Genomic DNA, 23,144 nt, shown 5'->3' with positions numbered 1-23,144 from the left:
CTATGAGAAATGTGATTCAATATTACGGAACGCTACCCAAGTGTCCCTTACGACATGCTCTCGGAGGGGCGGAAAGAGACAAATCTTAAATAAGATTGAAGAACTCGCTTCTCCCGCCCCTCCACATCTTTCTCGCACATGTGTAATTATTACCAAGTCTTCAGATAATCGAAGAGTATTTGTATGAGGCAAAAACAGGGCAGCGCTCTAGTTCAGTTTGAAATGATAGTGATTCAGTTTTCTTGATCTGTATAAAGTGTAAGTTATTTCATCATAAACTTTTGTGTTATTGCCCTCAGAAGACATGACTTGCCTTGATATATGCTACAGACACGGTTTTCTCATTCTTTTACTTAGTTTATTGAATCATTGTCATAATTATCATTGTAACTGTTGTTAAAACGTTGCATAGCGACAGAAGAGACATCAGCTGAAGAAAGCATAAATCCTCAATAATTGTAAGTAAAACAAGAGTGCAAGAAATTCATGTCACAGAACTTCAAAATAGTATAACTTGTAGCCAAAGTTGTTTAATATAATATTCAGTATATACATAGTACTGTAACTACGTGGTATAAAATTTTCTCACAAATTTCGGCCAGTGCATGTTACCGGTGTCCACCCAGGATCTTGATGAATTTCGAGAGATACAGTGAGTAGCAAAATCCGGTTTTGTAAGCCTGTTTAACAGCTGAGGGGACTGATCGTGTTAATCACACGTTAATTCCGTACTAGCTGACGATCGTTCTCTGCTGAGGCGTGTGGACGTAAGGCAAATAGTAGACTAATAGACCGTGGCCCTCCATGGGTTATCTTGCCATGGATTTAGGTTTTCACAGTGTTTAAGATATTAAAAATAATGAAATATTTTGAAGATATCTGAAATATAAATTAATATAAAATACAAGACTGTTGTCTCTATATCTGCGTATGGTATTCATAAATTAAAATTTGATACAATAAAATTTCTCTTACCTGACATCCCTAATTATAGAACACCAGTGCGTATTGAAGTAGAATTTTATTTGTCTTCACACTTTATAGTATTAGAACATATTAGCTATATTATTTCCATTATATTCAGTACTTACAGATTCAGACTTGAAATATTTCTTCAATCGAAGCAAGGTAAAAATGTTAAATACAATACTGTATTCTTCAAGAAAATCGCAAATCATAATAGTGGCAATATTGTGAAATTCAGGATTGTTTTCGATTACTTCTAGGATACTTTCAATTTCATCCTCTAGCAACAACCATAACGATTGCATCTCCCAAGCACAACTTCGGAGTACTTCGCTTACTTGATTGCCATTCCGACAGTCTTTATTGGTGCAGAAGAAATTATATTTGAGAAAGAAATTTCTACTCGACCAAAACATCTTTATCTTACAGCAGGACGTACTCTTTGTACTGACAGTGTACATGGTGCAGAAGAAATTTCATTTTAAGCAATGCTACTCTAAGCCCAAAAAATTATTCATTCTCTACATATGGTAGCGACCTAATTTTCTTAAAATATTTTATGAATACCTAATATCTTTATCAGCACAATTCACCAAATTAAAAAAGCTGTCACTGACTTAAATTTACAAAAATTTAAAATGTTGTCACTGACTAAAATCCAAATAATTCAGAATGTTGTCACTAACAAAAATAAACACAATTGAAAAAGTTACCAAATAACTTCCGTATAATTAAAATGTTGTCACTGACTAAAAGAAGCATAATAAAAAATGTTATCACTCACTAAAATTAAACTAAAATAAAAAATGTTCTCAGAGAGTAAAATTCACATAATTAAAAATGTTGTCAGTCTAAAATCCACATACTAATAAAAATGTCATTCACTAAAATTCACATAATTAAAAACATTATTACTGACTAAAATTCACATAATTAAAAATGTTGTCACTGACTGAAATTGACATAATTAAAAATGTTGTTACTGACTAAAATTCACATAATTAAAAATGTTGTCATTGACTGAAATTGACATAATTAAAAATGTTGTCACTGACTGAAATTGACATAATTAAAAATGTTGTTACAGACTAAAATTCACATAATTAAAAATGTTGTCACTGACTGAAATTGACATAATTAAAAATGTTGTCACAGACTAAAATTCACATAATTAAAAGTGTTGTCACTGACTGAAATTGACATAATTAAAAATGTTGTCACTGGCTAAAATTCACACAATTAAAAATGTTGTCACTGACTGAAATTGACATAATTAAACATGTTGTCACTGACTGAAATTGACATAATTAAAAATGTTGTCACTGACTGAAATTGACATAATTAAAAATGTTGTCACTGACTGAAATTGACATAATTAAAAATGTTGTCACTGGCTAAAATTCACATAATTAAAAATGTTGTCACTGACTGAAATTTACATAATTAAAAATGTTAACACAGACTAAAATTCACATAATTAAAAATGTTGTCACTGACTGAAATTGACATAATTAAAAATGTTGTCACAGACTAAAATTCACATAATTAAAAATGTTGTCACTGACTGAAATTGACATAATTAAAAATGTTGTCACTGGCTAAAATTCACATAATTAAAAATGTTGTCATTGACTGAAATTGACATAATTAAAAATGTTGTCACAGACTAAAATTCAGGTAATTAAAAATGTTGTCACTGACTAAAATTCACATAATTAAAAATATTGTCACTGACTGAAATTCACACAATTACAAATGTTGTCACTGACTAAAATTCACAAAATTAAAATTGTTATCACTAATAATAATTCACATAATTAAAATTCTTGTCTCTGACTAAAATTCGCATTAGTACATATGTTGCCACTGGCTAAAATTCGCAAAATTAAAAAAGTCACTGACTAAAATTCACATAATTAAACATGTTGTCACTAAATAAAATTCACATAATTATAAATGTTGTCACTGACTAAAATTAATACAATTACAAATGTTGTCACTGACTAAAATCCACATAATTAAAAATGTTGTCATTGACAAAAATTCACATAATTAAAAATGTCGTCACTGACTAAAATTCACAAAATTACAAATGTTGTCACTGACTAAAATTCAGGTAATTAAAAATGTTGTCACTGACTAAAATCCACATAATTAAAAAAATTGTCACTGACTAAAATTCACATAATTAAAAATATTGTCACTGACTGAAATTCACACAATTACAAATGTTGTCACTGACTAAAGTTCACAAAATTACAAATGTTGTCACTGACTAAAATCCACATAATTAAAAATGTTGTCACTGACTAAAATCCACATAATTAAAAATGTTGTCACTGACTGAAATTCACATAATTTAAAATGTTGTCACTGACTAAAATTCACACAATTATAAATGTCGTCACTGATTAAAATTCACATACCGGTAATTGAAAGTGTTGTCACTGACTAAAATTCACAAATAAAATTCACATAATTAAAAATGTTGTCACTGGCTAAAATTTGCATAATTAAAAACGTGTCACTGACTAAAATTCACATACCGTAATTAAAAATGTTGTTACGGACTGAAATTCACATAACTAAAAATGTTCTCACTTACTAAAACTAGCAAAAATAATGTTTCCAATGATTGAAATTGATACAATTAAAAATGCTGTCACGGACTAAAATTGACATAATTATAGATGATTTTATTGACTAAAATTTACATTATTAAAATGTTGTCACTGACTGAAGTTCGCACAATTAAAAATGTTGCCACGGATTAAAAATCAATTGAAGATGTTATTAAGGCATATAAAAATGCTGTCCCGGACAAAATTCATACATATAGTACTCCCTCTGTGCCATAATAATTGTCCGGTTCGCCGAAATGGTATTACAGTAATTACAGACGACGGGGCAAACGAGAAGTGCACGCATGAGGAGAAGCGCAGTAGATCAGTGCACAAGGTTATGCAGTGCAATAACGTGATCTTATTGAGACAAGCAACACACCCCACCCAGAAGATTACCGAAAGCGGGTATTGGTTTTCAACTCACCGGTATGTCACTATATACAAACCAGTGTAGCAAAGCAAGCTGGAAATCGTTAGTAGAGCATACTCCTGCAGTGAGTACGTACATTTGAACAGACATGGACATCCTGGGAACACAACTGGCGGTAGTGAGTGATAGAGGTAGCAAGAACCTTACAGACAGTGAACGGCAGGCGGTATAGGAGTCTTTGTTGAAAAACACTACGGCTGACGTAGTGAAGAAAGGTGCCATAACAGGTGCGGCCGAGAAATGTCATATCAGTAAAAGAACAGCACGCTGCATTTGACAACGGGGGCGGCAATCTTTGGAAAGTGGATCCATGCTCATCACCAAATTAATTCCAGCAATATATGCAAAATGGCCTCCTGGACCGCGCACACGGAGAATTCAGGTGTCAGTTCAGCAGGACAATGCGCGCCCGCATATCGCTCCCAATGACCGCACCTGGATGGACGCTACAGCAGCCAGTGGAATCACTTTGGAACTCGTGTGCAAACCGCCAAACAGTCTGGATATGAATGTTTTAGATCTGGGTTACTTCCGGGAATTCAGTCTCTCCAGCATCAGTCAGCTCCAGAAACTATTGATGAGTTGATCGCCGCCATTGGAACAGCTTTCTCTCAGCTGACACGCGACAAGCTCAAGAATGTCTTCCTCACTTTGCAGTCCCTTCTCATTGAAATAATGAAAGTCAATGACGGGAACAACAACAAGATTCCCCATAAGCAAAAGGCGCACCTGGACCACATCAATATCCTGCTTTCTCGCTTGGAGTGTCCTCGGAACATTTATGACGAGACTACAGTAGCATGCAGCAGTAGGTCTGTGTTTCTAGGCAAACTGTTGGAATGACAACTTTCCCGGTCTAACTGGCAGTTTTTTCGTTTTTACTCGTAGGAGAATGTATTTCTTTCTTTCTTTCTTTCTTTCTTTCTTTCTTTCTTTCTTTCTTTCTTTCTTTCTTTCTTTCTTTCTTTCTTTCTTTCTTTCTTTCTTTCACTTCTTGGTCAATTTGTACTACACCTGCAGTTAATAAAGTTGCACTCCTAGGAGTATTTATTTTCGGCTCAATGACTAGAAAATTTGTACTGATCCTGGAGTCATAAAGTTGTGAAAATAGTATTCATGTTCTTTTTTTGGCTCAATAATTGGCCAATTTATACAGATCCCGGATTAATAATTTTTTTCTTTCGCTAATTGAGTGACAATTTTGTAATGATTCTGGAGTAATACATTGTATTACTCATTCATGTGTTTCATTTTGCTCCTATGTAAACGCCAGTGTAAAATTATGGATATCGGACAATTATTATGGGACAAGAAATAAAAGCGTACCGGACAATTATTATGGGACAGAGTGAGTATTATTTGCCTCTCTTAGTATTTAATGAAATGATGATGCCGGCAATTGTTCCGAACATATTGGAGTTTTTCATGATAAGTTATTTCTTTCTTAGTATCTACAAGTATTTATATAGTAACTATTATAGGTATTACAGAACCTTGACTTTTTTCCGAGGTTTTCCACAACTATGAAGAGAAACTAAATAAAATAATAAAATCCAGGTAATCACACGTGAGGCTAGCAGCCGACAGGTTCTGGTTTTTATTGGGCTGTTGCGACATGGATTGTTATTTATTATTCTTGGATAATTTGACACGTAGATAATTGAATATGAAAAAATCCGTTGATTATGTCAGGAGAAATCGTTGTGCGACATGCCCAAAACCAGTTTTTCGTAATCAGGATAACTAGAAACCAGGGAAGCATGTTTGCGGTAATTTTCTGGAAACGTAATCTTTTTGCGTCAAGAAAGGCAACCCGTTTGCAGCATGGTTCTGCTAGTTTCAAGGGCATGTTTGCGGCAAGACTCAGCAACACGTGGTAACTGACTTAGGAATGTGTAAATTCTTGTTATAACACATGGCCACATTTTCCTTCCCAATTTTCATAGGCTTAGGACTGTCCACGGCTTGGTTAAAAATATGGGTATACTTCAGCGACAACAATGCCACCTCGTTTGATCATAAAAATCTACAACTTTGTTGCATAGAATTTCATCTCCAACACTTTAATGTACTGCAAGAGTCCAAAATCTCCATTCTGATATTCCTCCCATAGAGACACGATGAAATCAATTTTGTCGGTCGTACTTTATTTCATGTTACATTGTCCGGAATTTACAGAGTTTATCTTGGTGCGAGCAAGTGTTTGCATTTCCAGTAGAACATCGAAGGTCTTGTAAATCTTGGGATGTGGCGAATAAAATTAAGAATTGTAGAATGAATGAAAGGATTCAGGCCCATTTGTTGTTCGTGGGCCATCAGATGGTTCCACCGCCCAGAGAGGAGGAGGAAACAGGGCGTCTCCATCTACATATGTGTTCAGCAAGCTCCATGTCATTAGTGAGGGCGATTGACATAATTTCTGCGAAAACATCACTTACTTCTAAAGATGGAAAGAAACATTTTTTTACGTCCATGTTCCTGTAGAAAACGTCCATGAGTAGATGTAGGTACTGAAACAGACAAATGAGCATTACGATATCAGTGGTGCCAACTTTAATTTATAAGCTTAGTTCAGAAATATCAACATCCTCTTTTTTATCGATAGTTTAAGTGTTAATTTTTGCGCTAAGCGAGCATTACGATATCGGTAGTGCTGTTACTTTCTGGACACGCTTTCAGTTTATCAGACTTAAAAGATGTTTTTCGATATACCGCAATCGGGTCCTCCAAAACCAACGCAAACTGGCTGTGATTTAATCCTCCTGATTAGCCGTCCTGCAGCAAACATGCTATCTCCCTAGGAACGTATTTTGGTGAAAATCTGAGAACCGGCTTTTCGCAACATAGGTAACAATATTAACTCTCTGTACTTCGTATAACAGAAAGTGAAAGTGTTGAAGAAAGCCCTCCCATTTAATTTGGAGTGGATTCAGTATAAATGCATTTATTGATTTATTAAAATACATTACTTATTATACCAAAATTGTTAAAAGTCTTATGCATCATTCCCAGATAAACTGATTTATAGATTCTGAATGAATATGAAATCCTTCTTCTTCTTGCATGACACTACAGGCCATTGCGGGCTTTCGTCTCCTCTGTGGCTCTCCTCCATTCTTCTCTATCCGCCTACAGCTCCTTCCATCTCCATAATCCAAATCTTCCTATATTTCGCTGAATATAACGCGCCATCCATTCTTAGGCCTACTCCTTAGTTTGAATCCTTCTGGATGTTTCTCACTCATTCTATTTACATTCTCCAACCGCCTTAGTCTAAAAAATCTAGTAACTGTTTCTATATTCTTATCCTTAATAAATTCCGTAATTTCGTTGACGCTACGCCTTATCACTTTTTAATGAATAATTTATAAATTCTAAGAGTTATCTCTTTTAAAAACCTGGAGCCTATTATATATCTTACATCAACACCAATACACCGACAGTAACAATTTATTTATTTTTAATAGTGTTACATTGTGTACGTATATCTGTTTAGAAGTTAGTAACTTCAGGTAATTTCATAATAGCAGAAATTTCTAGGGAATTTATTCATTCATTGTGTTCTGCCCAAGGGCAGGTTTTTCACTCCAAACTGAGAATTCTTCAATCTTTTCTGTTTTCTGTCTTCTTCTTAGTCTCCGCATGTGACCCATGTACTGTATCTTAATGTTGTCTATCATCTGATATTTTATGACTCAAAATTTTCTTCCCTTCACCATTCCTTCCAGTGCATCCTTTAGTAGACAGTTTCCTCTTAGTAAGTGACCCAGCCAATTTATTTTTTTCTTTCTGATCAATTTCAACATTATTCTTTCTTCACCTGCTCCTTCTAGCACAGCTTCATTTTTTATTCTGTGTGTCCTTTTCACACATTCCATTCTTCTCCATATCCATATTTCAAATGTTTCTAGTCGTTTCTCTTCATTTCGTCGTAATGTCCATGTTTCTACCCCATATAATGTAACACTTCACACAATCTCTTCCTTAGTTCTTTTCCAGAGGTCTGCAGAAGATGTTCCTTCTTCTATTAAATGCTTCCATTGCTATACTCCTTTTGACTTCCTAACAGTAACTGATGTTATTATTTATAGTACACCCCAAAGTATTTGAAGCTGTCTACTCATTTTTTATTCGCAAGTTGACCTTCTTTACTTTTCTTTCAGTACAGTAACCAGGATTTTGTCTTGTCGCATTTATCTTCATCCCAAACTGCTCACAGCTGTCGTGTATTCCCAGTAGCATGTCCCTTAATACCGTCTTCTCTGAATAATATAGACATCAAACTCTGTATTTCCGAGTGAAATAATATTTATACATATATTTAGGATTCGAAAATGAAGGTTAAATTTAAACCACTATTATTTTAATATTAATACACAAGGTTAGAATCTGAGACTGAATTAACATAGCGGGTCAGTAGTAGTTATATCAGCCTAGATAATTTTATAGTGTTTATGATATACAATACGCGAATCGAATCAGTTTTGGAAGTACTGGGTGTACAGTATAGAGCAGAATAAGGTTTCACGGCTTTGCGCGCGGAGGTGGGGAACTCAAGGCCGCGCGAGTTCTGCTCTATACTGTTACACCCAGTAGATCAGCTGAATATCGGTTTCCAGAGACGTGCAAACTTTAAGTTTTTTTCCTGACCGGTACTACTACTGTAATTCCACAATTTGGGCCATCTGGGCGAAATCTACGGCTGACCACTAGGATCCAGAATACAAAACAGAGGGATTTTTACTTGGTTATTTAACGACGCTGTATCAACCATGAGATTATTTAGCGTCGATAGGATTGGTGATAACGAGATGGTATTTGGCGAAATGACGCTGAGGATTCGCCGTAGATTACCTGATATTTGCCTTACGGTTGGGGAAAACCTCGGAAAAAACCCAACCAGGTAAACAGCACAAGCGGGAATCGAACCCGCGCCCGAACGCAACCCCGGATCGGCAGGCAAGCACCTTAGACGACAGAGCTACGCCGGTGGCTCAAAGCAGAGGTTAACTTAAAAATAAAATACAATATGATTTGCGAAAAGAATACAAAATTATGATAAATTTAAAAATAAAGTACAATTTGATTCCGGAGAAACATGAGATGAAAGTACAATGGAGAATAATGAAATGAAGTAAAATAAAATATATTACGCAGTGTTATACAAGTGATTGTGTAAAATGGATAATGAATCTCTCAACACCATTAGATAAATTTTGTTAATGTCCTCATTAGAGAATTTAAGAGACAGGAGAATGGTTTTCATTAACTTAAATGATGCTCTCCTAGCGCCAAAAAGAAGTCCTTTCACTTCCCATGTATTAATATTCATTTTGTATCTCTCACTGAAGTGAGAAATACATGGATTCTAAATAGACTTCTTTTCATCATTAACATTATTGGCTTGTTGATCTTTCTTCTCAAAACGGACAGTGGGGTCAAGAATTAGGCTTTCTTTGATTCCGGCGATCGATGGCTATAATGTCTGCTCCTCTGGTAGACCCATTCTCAGCCAAGCAATGCACTTCTTCGTAAACCTCCCACTTTGCCTTCCGAAGAGTGGTTGCGATGGAGCTTCTCACTTTATGATGGCGATTGTTCCTCAATAGTTCTCCTTAAGGGCAATAACCTAAAACATGCGCACAGATTTCTACTTCGCTGCATCCTGGATGATGACAGAAATATTATAAAGTCCAAATGAAATAGGTATCGGGAATGCTTTCCCTGCAGGTAAAATGTTACAATATGATGTTGATTAGTAGTCAGTACAAATCTGTTGAAAACTTTATTTCTTAATTAAAAACTGCATTACAATATAATCATCTGGTAGTTTGCAGGCCTGAAGTTATGTTTCCAATTGTAATTTATAAAAGCTGTGGAACTTCATTATACAAAGCAATCCTAAATGAATGAAACAATTTTATGTAGGCCTATTTAGTATGAAGAAATATGATAGAAAAACTTGTTGGGGATGAATGGATAGCAAAACTCTTATGGTGTATAAAATCTATGGCCTATTTTTCTTACTTGTAGGCACCATAGGTAGGATAACCTATTTTGACATACTGCAGCAGTTCTTAATTCCGCAATTACAGAAGGACTCCAATGAATGCCTGTTCCAAAAATATGGTGCATCACCCCATTATCACAATGAAGTCTGGTGTTACTTGAATGAACATCAGCCTCACTGCTGAGTTGGCCGTGCGTCTCCCAATGATCTGACATTTTGCAGTTGACCACAAAGGTCACCTGACCTTGCGCCATGTGTCTTCTCTCTGTGGGGTTATGTGAAAGACGATGTTTATGTGCTATTCTTGCCACGAAATCTACCAGAGTTACAACAGTATATTTCTGTTGCCATTAGATGAACATGTTGGCCTGTGTAGGCTATAACAAACTCGATTACAGTATCATCTCGTGGTTCCCACATTGGATGTTTTTACTGTACCATAAGTAAAACTTTGAGAGTTTTGCTATCCATTGATACTTTACATGTTCTTTCATCATAGAGTTTATTTACACTAAGTTTATTAAGATCTTTCATTCATTTATAATTGCCATGTCCTCATATAACTTAATAGTATTTTCGAACAGTTTTCACTAATTTAACACAACCAATAAGCTGATCAATATCCACAATCGTGAAACGCCACGTCTTATGTCCCAATAAGTAAAATAATAATAATAATTAATAATAATAATAATAATAATAATAATAATAATAATAATAATATAATAACTTAATTCTTGAATATACTCTTTTAAACACGTCTTATATAATCACTGATTAACTATTAAGTTATTTAATTAAATAAATAACGACTTGACTGTGTTAACATTTTAAATCATGGTGTGGTGTTAATGTACCTGACTGACTAATTTTGATGTTTTTTGCATCATCATCTGAATCATAGTGAGTTTCAGCGCTATCTTGTGGTTTCCCATTATGGTGGGATGTGTTCACGGCAATGGCGCACTCAGGAATTTCTCGTGGAGTGGTCCAATAAAAGGATGTTAAGTTACATAAATGCACACACACACATACAAACATACTTTTTTTTTAAAACAAAGTCCAGTCTCCTTGGCTTTTTCTTTAGTCTGTTAACAACATGTTGTGGGGAGAAATTCTGATATCATGTTGGATGTCAAATCAAAAGAATTATATACATGTACGTGAATCATTTCGGTGAAATTATAGATAACAGAATTATATGCTATCAATGTTTGAAACTCCTCTGATTGAGATTCTGACTGATATGTACATCTATTATCAGGCAGCATATCTTACTAATTAAATGTAATGTGTCAGAGGAAGAACAATTGTTTGTATACATCTGAAGTCTGAACTGGCCACCCTATCCTATTACCTTCTGGCCTAGTTGCCTTATGAGTGATGTCTTATTGGTATCACTTATGACGTTCAGACCTGTCTTCGGACAGTTGACTAAACAAAACAAAATGCTTAAAAATTCAGTAAAAATGTTACAACTTATCACTTTGAGGGGAGGGTCCGGACCCAATGGACCACCTTCCCAGCAGTCGGTGTGCCCTTGGTTCACGATGCTTATAATATGTGTCTCTGTTAGTCAGACTGGAAGATCTTTTCAAACGCATTACAAAGAACATATCACAGACATAACCAATGTACACAACAATTCAACCTACGCAGAACACATCACAAACTCTAAGTACAACTACAGCAACATAGATCCCACTGACATAAAAATACCACACATTCAACCAAAAAAACCTAAAACTCGGTACGCTAGAACAATACAAAATTTATAGACACACAAAAACACAACTACAGCACATCCTGAACACTCAATTAAATTTCAGAACACACACTCTTTTCGATACAAAAATGAGCACACCCCATCATAAGAGGAAACCAGAAGATAGCGCCAGAACTTACTAGAATTTAGAAGATGATGCAAATAACATCGAAACTAGCCAATCAAGTAAAACAACACCATGATTTAAAATGTTAACACAGTGAAGTCTTTATTCACTTAATTAAACAACTTAATAGTTTGTCAGTATTAATAATAATAATAATAATAATAATAATAATAATAATAATAATAATAATAATCCTAATAATGCAAAAATAATCCCATTAATCATACACAATATAATCGCATTTAGGAATACTAGGACGACGAAATATCAGTGAGACCTACATTTTTGCTGTTAACATAAAGTCGTACTTAGAGATTTAATGTTGAAGCTCTTTAGATAGGAATGACTTCAAGATGATAACCCCTAGTTAATGTCCCCTAAAATGAGTCTAATGAGGTCAATTAAAGAACTATTAAGCCGCCATTTATATTGTAGCATAAGATGAAACTGAGTCTTCAACACATTTTTCTTTGCTTCTTCCTTATGATGTTTAAATATTTCTGCTAGTTTAAACTGATTAAAATGCACATTGTATGCAAGGGAGCAAGCTTTATGTATCTGTGGAAGATAAGATATTGACCGATGCTGATATATTTACTTTATACTCTGTAACAGTTGGGAAAGAAGGTCAGAGGTCATCAGAGTTGCAGCCCATGACACAAAATATTATGGTATTTAATAAATACATTTTTCTATAGCTTATCGAATTCATATTATAGATTAGGTATCGAATTTCACTCTCACATTGAGTGAACTTGATAACACTGTCTCATGAAAATGGACCAAATTGCAAAACGAATTTGACTGAAGCAAATTAACTTTTTCAAAAAACCAATTTAGAGATTTTTGCGGAAATAGACCTTCACGTTTTTCAGCATCTGTGACAGAAATGTGGGTTTGGGCGTGTCGTCTCTCTGTCTATGTCCGATTTCACCTAAACTGTTGCACGGATTTTTGTCGTACCGGTACTCAATATCTATGAGTCACTTTATCCAGGAATAATATAATTGTCAGCACAGCGCCAAAAAAGAATCTTGTGGGCGGAGACTAAAGTGTAACACAAACGGAACGAATTGTATTGTACTACTTACTGTTGAAACCGATTTTTAAACTACTCTACTTTGAACAATGCCAGTCAGTGAAAGGAAAATTGATCGTAATCTTTGCAACATTCGGCAACTTAAAATTGTTAGTGTTCATATTTCTCTATTATGTTAACATTAGGCAAACTTTGACTCATTCGTCTTCAGAGGAATACTCGATATCTTTCTCTTAATACTAGTAGATTAATATAATACCAGATATTGGGATTCAGTAGTGTATTTATTTCTCTCCCGAATTGTCAGTTGTACTCAAAAACTGAAGAACATACCTCTCCATAGTAATAAAGTTATGTTAACGGAACGAAATTTAATCGGAATGTGAAAATATGACAACACTGTAGCAGTGCTGCCAACCTATTTAGACCAAACATCCCTAAAATAGTTCCTGTTTTTGTCCTAGACTTCATTAAAAATCCCTAATTTCAAAATATAATTTCAGATTAAAATTGGATACTGGTAGTAATCTTTATTAACAGATCTTATAATAATAACTAGAACACAATTAAACAGTCAATGTAAGCATTAATAGAATATTTAATTGCACTCTTTAAGGCTCATAAAGTACTATCAACCAAGGGGAACTTATAAGTTGTTATTTTAATGAGTATCTCTAATCTCCTTTCCCTCACTATAAATTTCCGGAACGATGAAACATTAATATCTTCCCATATAAAGAAAACTTTTCAGAAGAAAGTTTATTTGCTTTAGTCTTAAAGGTAAGATTAATTTGTCAGCAGATTCCCTGTAGGCTATTAATGCACATAAATATACACTTTCTTACTTCATCTTAAATATATTATTTGCCTAAGTCACAAATCACTAAATCACTTCACTTTAATCTTAACCCACTTTGCTTGAATGTCTGAACTCAACTCAACCAATACATCAGAATATGTAGTTTATTGCTTTTGCATGTTACCGGTACGAGTAAATACTAGGTACGGTACCTTGTTGACTAGTTTTAGCCTGTTGTGGGCTATCCTCAGGCTGAAACTAGTCAAAAACCATCCCAGTACTAGGAAGAAATCCCTAGGTTTTGTTGGCAATATTGCACTGTAGTGACAAAGCGAAGAAATTGGTAGAGCCTATAAACAATTTATATTGGTGCATGTGTTTTGGAAGAACCAGGCATATCTTGCCAAGCTATTAAAAGTTTAATGCGTCTTTATTAGAAAAAAAAAAAAAAAAAAAGAACACAAAATCATGCTGAGCTCGAAATCGACCCTAACAATTTTGTTTAATGTTCTTTCTTGTATACGGTGAAGAGAAAGGAAATGAGTACCCTGTATGTATCAAGACCCCTATCTTTCGGAGAAATTAATTGTTGTATGCAGAATTATTTATAATTTTTTCTTGCAAATTTTGTCAAAGTCTGTATAGTTCCAAGGCCAACCCAGGCAGTCACTAGCAGGGTTGCCAGATTCTCTCGTCAGGAATGCAGGACAGATGATGAAACCGCGTATCTTAACATGACTGCATATTTGAATTAATTCAGTTTGTATTACAACACTGATTTTATTCGTATTATGTATTTGAACTCATCATATAGGGCCTAAACTTTTAATTTTGTTAATTTTTTATTGATTGTAAAATTTCACTTGAATTATTGATAAAGTCTGAAAAAAACAGTCATATCACAGCCTGGTGTACACAGAAAAAATGCAAGATACAGTGTTTTAATCCTATTAATAATAAGTCAATTTCCAGCTACCTATCGTAGCTTCACAAGTGCATCACGATGCTGGGTGGACACCGGTCTCATATATTGACCGAAATTTCATGAGAGAATTTCTTCCTCCATGAGGACCCAAGGCGTGTGACATAAATGGGCAGATACCCAGTGATAAAATTGATACAGCACAAAAGTGAACAAACACAATTTACACAAAAACAAATACAAGACGCTAACAAAAACGCAACAAAATACGAATAAAAAACAAAACACATAGAAATAATAATGCCTACCTGAACGGGTCAATTTCAGAAAAAACAATCTCATAATTATTTTTTTTTTTTAATTTCAACCCTAATCAGTTTCGAATGGTTTTTGTATATAAATGACCTGTCGCATTTCTTTTCAATGCTGTACGAATACTTTTTTTTTTAATTACATATGATGAAATGTTTTCACTTCATTGGTTGTTTTGTAATAAATACGGTATAAATCTATATTGCTAGAAATAACTATAATATAGTACTAAAATAAATATTAAGAAATTATAGTATAGGTAACACATTTCAAGCAAAATGTGACATTTCAATTTTGTAGAAGTGTGGGAATATCTAAGTAAAAAAGTCACTTATTTCTGTTTTCTGATCCATTTTCCTTGTAATAATATAAATCAGTATTGCTGGAAATATCTTTTACACTAAAAATATATAGGCTGTTAATAATTATAATTGAACATATTTGAATATAAAATTTGACATTTCAAATTTTACAAAAATATGGGAGTGCCTAAGAAGAAAAAGGTGAAATGAAACCTATGTCCTAATGGTAAGATGCGACGAAATGAACTGCAACGAAAAAAGTTTACAACATTTTATGTTTATGGATTAACACAATAAGCAATAGTTGTTGTGAAAGATAAATTCGAATTTTTTTTTTACATTACTGGCATGTCGTGATAATGTTCTGCACATGTGCATAACTACATTGTTGCCGAGAAAGCATATGCTGCATTTATCATCATCTGATCTTATGGACTCAGCAACAAATGGTTTTCTGTTTGCTTTAGTTTGAGACCTATTTAGTCTAAACAGAAGTTCTTTTTCATTCAGACTGCAATTATAAGTAAAAAAAAACATTGAAGTTTTGTTACTGTATACATTATATTCAGTTTAAAAAGAATTCAAACCCCCCCCCCCTTCCCACCAGAAACAAATTCTGGCTGCGCCACTGGTTAATTAATTTTTTATTCATTAAAATTATTTTAATTTTTTATTATTTTGCTGATGTAATGGTAATCATGTAGCAAGTACCGTGACTATAATAAAATTATATACATATATTGAAACATATGCTTATGATTTAATGTGTTTTACCTTCGCCAGGTCTGGACATCTAAAAGAAGAGGATCTGGGATTTTTTGTCTCAAAACCTATTCATCATACCAGGGTTGTGGTGATTTATTTATTTTTTTTTTTATATATTTTACTACCAAAACTTAAAGTTGTAGTCTTTGTTTTTTAAGTGAAATAATCTCCTTTATAAATATTATAGTTACAAATCTTACACATTCTAAGTGAAATTGCATATCGATTAAAATGGCTACAAGACGCAAAGGTATGAATGTTGCTCTTAGTATAAATGTGGACATATCGAAAAGGGGCAAAGACTCTATGAAAGGCGAAGATGAAGTCTATGGCAGTCAAGTTGCGCTTTCAGACGATCCACCTAACTTTCAAGAGGAGGATCCTCCTGTATCAAAAACACTAAATGACGACACAGATCAAATAACATCAGCAGAAGAGCCTACAAACAACGTGGACAAAGTTTCTGGTAGTAATGCAGACACTTCTACTCCAGCAGTTCTAAACGTAAACAATGATGTAGTGAAATATGTTTCCTTCAGCACATCTGGCCAGAAAGACATTAGTGAAAAGAGTGCTACTTCAAAGAACAAAACGAGAGTACTTGAAGTAAATGCAGAACTGTCTAAACACAATATCCCTGCAAATCTTGTAATTGCAGTGAGTTTAGAAGGAAGTGGTCAGGATAATGAAGTTTTACGAGCTAGTAGAGACAGTATAAAGAAATTTGAAATTGAGAACGGAGAATGTGTGGAAGGATATGCACCTGGTGAAACGTCTAGGATCATGAGGAACATAATAGTAATCAGTATAGCGTTCATGGTGCATTTCACGGCGTTTTGTGGTACAAGCAACCTACAAAGTTCCATAAATGCTGTTGAAGGACTTGGAACTGCTTCTCTCATGGCCATCTATATATCTATGATGACTTCTACAATTTTCCTACCAGTCGTCGTTATAAGGTAAGCCATAAGACCATACAATTTTTGATTACATAGTTTATTGAATCAAGGATCTAACATTTCTTTCATCATCTTCATTTTTATTTCCCAGTGAACTGACTGTTTTATTGGTCTAGCACAGCTCTTCTTTCTATTGACATGCCATTTTCACCAGGTTATTTGATTTTTTGCTAGCCTATTATCAAGAAAGTATGCTGACATAATCTACAAATGTTTTGAGTTTACGACGATAAAAAAACTGGTTTTAAGGTCATTTTGTAGATCCCTCGCAGTACTAACAGGTCGGCAAAGTGCTGACATCACTGCAAATCTGTCCTGTTGGGCAGTCATTTTTCGTTTGCGGCCTTGTCCATTGCATCTGACATAAAATCCTGAAGCATTTAATGTAACGACAGCAGGGCCTGCAAATGACGGAAGGAGGCACCCTGCGGTCATTGCCCACATGTATTATTACTAAAGTCCTGCGTTTGGTTACTTAAAGTCTCCAAGCAACCCGCAACAGTGTAGGTGCCATATGTATGGAGTATAGCTTGACAGCATCCAATGCTACTTAGGTCGTGTCTCAAAGCTACATTTTCAGCTGAAGTGAACTAGATTGTTGACTAAATAGCCGGATGTGACGTCAGAAGTTATGATCCAAAGCTACATAGTGCATAGCAATCAAGTCCATAGTAGCTAGTAAACGAAAATGCTTGCTCGATTGATGACTTGTTCACTAAACAAACATGGATACCTCATCAGCAATTGGGGTTATGAAATCTGAAAATGCTTTGGAAGTGAAATAATGTAAATATAATGTAGAATAACACGTTAATTTTGAACACTGACATTGTTAGTATCTTCTGTACAATATTTTAAACATTATTGTAATATATTAAGCCTTCATCTTTTCCACATAATTTGTAATGAAACTGCATTAGGATACTGCCTTCTTAATTCAGTACTGCACCGTGATGTCATGGTTTTTAGGAAAATAGTGTATGAAGAAGGCCATGTTTCAAGCATACATTTCCAAAGCTCTCTAGTGTGTAGTTTACAAGTCACCTAGTTGCTAGTCACTATTGTGTAATATGGACTTGAGCTTTGAGACACGGCCTTAATTCAGGTCTGCTGATCAGTGAACATGCGAAATCAAAACAAAACAAGGCTAGACGATTGGAAAAGAGTGCTACAATAGAAGAATTAGGAAAGAAGAAAATGTATTTTATCAGAAAGAAGGAAAAATTTTTCATTTAAAACACTTTAAATGTTTACAGTCACTGATTGTGATTTGTAGAGATTTGTAAAGCATGCACTCATAATGTGTTTTATTTTAAGTTGAGTTGAAATTTATATTTTTTCATTTGTTAATTTCAAACTTTAATTAGATCTAAAGTATCTAAAGGGGAAGTAATATAATATTACATATTTTTTATCCCTTAACTAGATGCGTTTTACTTAATGCAAAAATCAGAGGTAGACAAATTCTAGGTGCCAGGTAGCCATGGTGACTAAAAATTGTATGTGGCGCCTGAATTGTTTATTGAGTTCAAAATTTTTAAGACTTCGATTTCTTTTATATCACTACGATTCATACATAGCTAATGTTAACGAAAACGGTTGTAGAAATAAATTCGAATGTACTTTTTAAATTAATATTACTACAGTTGTTACGCATTTCAAGATATTGCCCTACATTGCTTCAGAGCATTTCTGATAGCATATTTTGTAGATATTTAATATTGGTTAATATATTTTATTATTTCAGTAAATTTATCTTTGTCTTAGCTCGAATGGTTTCCTATTTGCATATTTGGACGAAATATAGTGGCTCATGAAAATAAAGGAGCTGGCTCCTTATTTTTTTTTTTTTGTTTCGTCTATTCCTGGTAAAAATTACCTTATATTGCATATAAGGTGCCTTTATTTATTATTTGTTGTTATTAAATCCAAGTTGTTGTTTACCGACTTACAAACAGGTACACGAATAAACATATGTAAACACACAATTTCGCTGTATGTGGGAAGACTGTGTGGTTCACTGCAGCGTGAACTGTTGACTTGCAACTTGCTCTTCCTACGAAGCTAATATGATCGGTGTACACCTAGCTTGTACTCAAAGTAACCAAATGCAGGACTCTAATCGTTACTTACTAAATTTTTTAATCGAATTAGTAAGTAAACTACTTTAAAAGATAATGGGATATAGGAAGTTTTTAAAATTATTTACAATTAAACTCATGCTAACTACTAAAGATAAAAAGGCCTTCAGCTTTCTGTAAATATTAATTATTCTAGTAGGAAAAATATAGTTTAGTGTGAGCAGCATGAGAACAATTCTGATAGTACTGTGTGAAGTTGCCAACAAACATCCACTAACACAACACGAGACTATCAGAAACATTACAATGCTTAGTTTCATGTTTAAGATATTTGTTATACAAATTAAATTATTATACCTATGTAAAATGCATTTCGTCAAATATGAAACTTTACTGCTAAATGGCAGTTTAACTGTCCATAGCTGCATTAGTAGCTTCTGCTACCGATATTTTCAGGGTACCGGTACATAATAATCTCTGGACAGTCATTCATCATCACTACTAATTGTTATTACCTTTAAAATTAAACTAAAATATCAGCTTCGGAAATGTGTTGAAAATGTTAACTTGGACACATTTTTAACACTTTCAAAAAACATTTTTTATTACCCAGTGAAATTTTTATCTCATTATGGAGTGATTTTCTCGACTTATGTTTTCCTGTAGCAGTTCCAAGAATATTTTCTGTGTACTTCATTTCTCCCCAAAAGTAATAATCATAAGGAGTTAGTTTCGGAAATTGAAGTGGCCATAGACTTTTGCTTATTGTCATCTGTCAGCTTACTGATAGATTTTTTAGTAGGTTATTTTACGACGCTTTATCAACATCTTTGGTTATTTAGCATCTGAATGAGATGAAGGTGATAATGCCGGTGAAATGAGTCCGGGGTCCAGCACCGAAAGTTACCCAGCATTTGCTCATATTGGATTGAGGGAAAACCCCGGAAAAAACGTCAACCAGGTAACTTGCCCCAACTGGGAATCGAACCCGGGCCACCTGGTTTCGCGGCCAGAGCGCTGACCATTACTCCACAGGTGTGGACCTGATAGATTTGCATGGTGAACTTTCTACATAGAATATTATATTATTATCATGTTGAGTTTCCTGAGTAAGAATATGCCTCCTCTTCCTATTCTTTTTCTCTTGTATAGGCCTACCTCCGTTTTTTTTTTCAATTAAATGATACACTGTAGGATAACTATGAAGTCTGACACTAGGAAAATTATCTCCATAACTTCTTTTTGCTTGTTAGGAAGAGTTAACGAGTATTTGAGAAACATAAACGCCTGCTGTCCATTAGTAAACTAGGAAACATACTTCACAATCACTTAATCACACAAATATTGCAGAGAAATAACTTTTCAATAGGAATGGAGTGAGTCTTCTTGTTTCATGTTTATCCTTTATTACCGTACCTACAGTAACTCTTATCGGATCTTGAACTTAGCATCCACCATGCAAAATTCATAAGAGAGAAGATTTTTCTATGACAAATTCATAAACAAAAATCTGTTATTAACTCGATCCTTACACATAACCTGTTTTGGTTTTTACTTTTGGAGGAGTAGGTATTAAAGACAAAGTGTTTAAGACAATCTTCATAGAAATGATCTCCACATAGAAATGATCTTCATGTTCACTCTTGTAGGACAGAAGTACGGTAGATACATATTAAAACACAGTGCAAGCCATATGGGAATTTAAGAATAGTAGTGGTAAATACTAGTACCAATATCTTTCATGTCAGAATAATACATAACCAAACATCTGTTGCCAACTCGATCCCTAGACATAAGCTCTTGTAGTTTTTACTTCTGGTGAATTATTAAAACAAAGTGTTTAGGACAAATTCCAGAAAAATAATCTTCAGTCGTGTAGGACAGAAATATCTACAGTACCGGTACTAAAACACAGTGCAAGTCATATGGGGATTTAAATTACGGAACAAACGAAACATTTGAAAATAGAAGTACGTATGAAAGAATCCCATTTTGTTTTAGTTGTAATACATGGGCTATTGATGTGTCCAGCCACCGGCGTGGCTCAGTCGGTTAAGGCGCTTGCCTGCCGGTCTGAAGTTGCGTTCGGGCGCGGGTTCGATCCCCGCTTGGGCTGATTACCTGGTTGGGTTTTTTCCGAGGTTTTCCCCAACCGTAATGTGAATACAAGGTAATCTCTGGCGAATCCTCGGCCTCATCTCGCCAAATATCATCTCGCTATCACCAATCCCATCGACGCTAAATAACCTACTAGTTGATACATCGTCGTTAAATAACCAACTAAAAAAACAAAATTGACGTGTCCAATATCACTGGTCAAGATTAGTGTGTTGAGGAATGTGTATACAGAGTGTAAACAATATAAACTGCCAAAATTGTATTAAAACAGTACATATTGGTCTACTGAATAAAATGCCTAGTGAAATTTAATGATTTCTTATAATTTTATTTTCAATTTGTAAAATAGGCCCTACCATGTTTTTAAGATTGATAGTAGTCTAATTATTTGTTTACATTTAGACTAAACATGAATTCCATTGTCAATGACCTTGCGCCCAACACATACCAACAATCTACACAATAGAGTAACAAACGGCTCCTTTGGCATACGTATCGGACAAAAACTGCCTATTCTAATTTTCAAAAATGTTACACTCACAAAGCACATTTTTTTCTTGGGAAACCTTGACAGTTACAGAAAAACATTATTTGAACGTTTTTCTTCATAATCCATTTCGAATCTTGCGTACACTACTTTTAACACTTTAATATAATTAATTGATTAACTAGTGGACTTACTCGTGTTAATTATAACACAAGTAAGTCCACTAGTTAATCAATTATTTTTTTTTCTTCAGTTAGTTATGCTCTAATGTCAGCATTTTTTTGGTAGTTTATATCGTTTACACTCTCTATAATGTTGTTATTGGTAGCTATATGTTAGTATACCATATAGTAGTTTTAGAATTAATCCTAGTTTTTAATTTTCTTTGACGTACCCAATATCATCTTGTATGATCCTTAGGACGCAATAAAATACAATACAATACAATACTCTGAACAGGGGCAGGAAAATATAGCACAGTACCTCAAGAAGTTCACTCTATCTGGATAACATGGAATTTCCTTTACAATGTCAAAAATGTGTGAGCATCGGGGGTCATTATTTCCAACGTCATCTTTGAGGCTGGTGAATGCTTTTCAATGGAGCTGTGTAATTATTTTTATCTTTAATGTAGGCCTAATAATGATTAGTGTTAATGATGATTTGCTGTCCAAGGTAATGTTTTTCAAATCCCTTGTGAGCCCATGACATAAGCCAGTAGCACAACTGGCAGCAGTTGAAACCAGCAGTGGATTTTCATGGGAGGCAAGGGAGGCCATGCTTCATCTAATATTTTACCGGAATACAATGTGACAGTATTAATTCCAGCTGAATTAAGATTGTAGACAAGTTATAGCAAATGACAGACATTTTTCTTTTTATATTAATTTTACTATTCACTACGACTAAGATGTAAGCTACATCTAGCTGACCACATCCAGTTGGTGATGCCCGCTTGCTATAGATAGTACAGATAATTCATACCATAGTGCTGTAACCCATACTATCAACACCAAGTGGCCTGCAGTGTCTATGCGAGACGACAGCGGAGGCAACTATATGACTGTTCTCCCTGGTAACCATGACAACAGCAGTTCAACCAATAAGATAGCCATGTTGAGTAATGGTTAGCGCGTCTGGCCGCGAAACCAGATGACCTGGGTTCGAATCCCGGTCAGGGCAAGTTACCTGGTTGATGTTTTTTTCCAGGGTTTTTCCCCAACCTGATATGAGCAAATGCTGAGTAACTATTGATGCTGGACTCAGGACTCTGGCATTATCACCTTCATTTCAGACGCTAAATAACCTGAGATGTTGATATAGCATCGTAAAATAACCTACTAAAAATAGATAGCTGATTAGTGGAATGTTTAAACCTAACTAAAAGCAGCGAGAGAAGACGAATTTGGAGAAATTCTACTCACGCTGACAAGTATAG

General features: G+C 34.5%; 1 protein-coding gene across 1 annotated transcript in view; it reads left to right on the top strand.

The window, feature by feature from the left end:
* Positions 1-200: 200 nt before the first annotated feature.
* The window catches only part of LOC138697508 (UNC93-like protein), a 51,839-nt gene continuing 28,895 nt past the window's right edge, over positions 201-23,144 (top strand). Inside the window, exons 1-2 of the mRNA XM_069822812.1 lie at positions 201-458; positions 16,080-17,020. Coding sequence (XP_069678913.1) covers positions 16,293-17,020 — 728 coding nt within the window. The 5' untranslated portion in view covers positions 201-458; positions 16,080-16,292. The remainder of the gene's footprint in view (positions 459-16,079; positions 17,021-23,144) is intronic.

Source organism: Periplaneta americana, chromosome 1, assembly GCF_040183065.1.
Source record: "Periplaneta americana isolate PAMFEO1 chromosome 1, P.americana_PAMFEO1_priV1, whole genome shotgun sequence".
Classification (NCBI taxonomy): Eukaryota; Metazoa; Arthropoda; class Insecta; order Blattodea; family Blattidae; genus Periplaneta; species Periplaneta americana.
This window is presented reverse-complemented; position numbering and strand designations above follow the sequence as displayed.